Source organism: Poecilia formosa, unplaced genomic scaffold (assembly GCF_000485575.1).
Source record: "Poecilia formosa unplaced genomic scaffold, Poecilia_formosa-5.1.2 Scaffold1534, whole genome shotgun sequence".
In the NCBI taxonomy this organism is placed as follows: Eukaryota; Metazoa; Chordata; class Actinopteri; order Cyprinodontiformes; family Poeciliidae; genus Poecilia; species Poecilia formosa.
In genome coordinates this window covers 7,515-8,730 of record NW_006801473.1, presented here as the reverse complement: position 1 = coordinate 8,730, position 1,216 = coordinate 7,515, and the positions used below count along the sequence as shown (strand labels likewise).

Below are 1,216 nucleotides of genomic sequence, written 5' to 3'. Positions count from 1 at the left end.
GACTGAGGCAAATGATACAAGTGATACGGGTGTGGGGTCGGTTGGACCCAATTTGTGAAAAACAAGGGTTAACAACTTGGTTATATTTGCATGCCGAAATCGAAAGTAAAAGTAGCAGTCTATCTTCACCTGTATTTCACTCCTTGTTTTGTTATAACTAAGCCACAGAAGTGAGCAGGTCCCTCCTGGACTTGAATCACCTCTAAAACTCGCCTCGTCGGGAGGAATCATCACCGTTTTTAGTGACTATATTTATGTCACTGTTTATTCACTGGGACCCAATGGGTAAACCGAGAGTTACAATCGCTGCTTTAACAGGTAAATATGACCTAGATTTCATTCTGTAAAGCTGAACTCATCATGTCATGAGTTGTCAATCCTGTTTGTTTTCCTCTTATAGCTCGTACAGTTTCTTCATAATTTTTTCTATCCCAGGTAATCGGATGATTTACTTTTGGTTTCTGGGTTTTCTTTCCTCACCCTGCTGTGCTGCTCCCGGTAAGTTCCGACTCCCGACATCATTATTTATAGCGCAGCATTCCCCTAAGAGTCCATGTCTGCATGGCGTCTTCATTTATCCTTTAAAGTCACTTGCTTTTCTTGATAAAACCTTGTTTTCATCACCAGATGTATTTTTGCTGTATTTATAGACTAAAGTCAAATTCCTTATTTGTACACTCAAGCTTGATTTGAATCAGAACACCGGCTCACTCCTCCATGGGGCCCAAAGCGAAATTTGGTTTTGGGGCCCTGAATTTCTGGTAATGATGTGGATTGCAGCAGTCAGACGATTAACTCATTCGCACACCTGTCATAAATGCAATTCATATCTCAGTGATTCTTGAGAATAGGGACAAAATGGGTTTTAATTTTCCCATATTTTTTTTTATAATTTCTCAACCTTATGTATGCAAATATGACAAATAATGTTTAGAAAATATGAAGATGCCAAGGTACAGGCTCCCAGTTGCGAATTTTTTTTTAAAAATTACATTTTTAATCGACCTGACCCAAAACTTTGTCATCACCATCTGACAAAAATAAATCTAAAATTATTTTTAAAATACCCCATTAGTGATATTTTTACTCAATTTACAGACAAATGCTTCTCAAGAAATAAAATAAATATTATTTAAAACAAAAAACAAGAAAAAGTCCATCTGATGGATTTGACACGGAGTTGACACAGAACTGAAGGTGGTGACAAACTAGTGAG

The 1,216-nt window shown here is 37.3% G+C and overlaps 1 protein-coding gene across 1 annotated transcript in view; it reads left to right on the top strand.

Moving 5' to 3' along the window:
* The first annotated feature begins 157 nt into the window (after window positions 1–157).
* Window positions 158–1,216, top strand: part of LOC103132920 (butyrophilin subfamily 3 member A3-like) — an 8,177-nt gene continuing 7,118 nt past the window's right edge. The window contains exons 1-2 of the mRNA XM_007544685.2: window positions 158–318; window positions 436–498. Of these exons, the coding sequence (XP_007544747.1) occupies window positions 255–318; window positions 436–498 (127 nt within the window). The 5' untranslated portion in view covers window positions 158–254. The remainder of the gene's footprint in view (window positions 319–435; window positions 499–1,216) is intronic.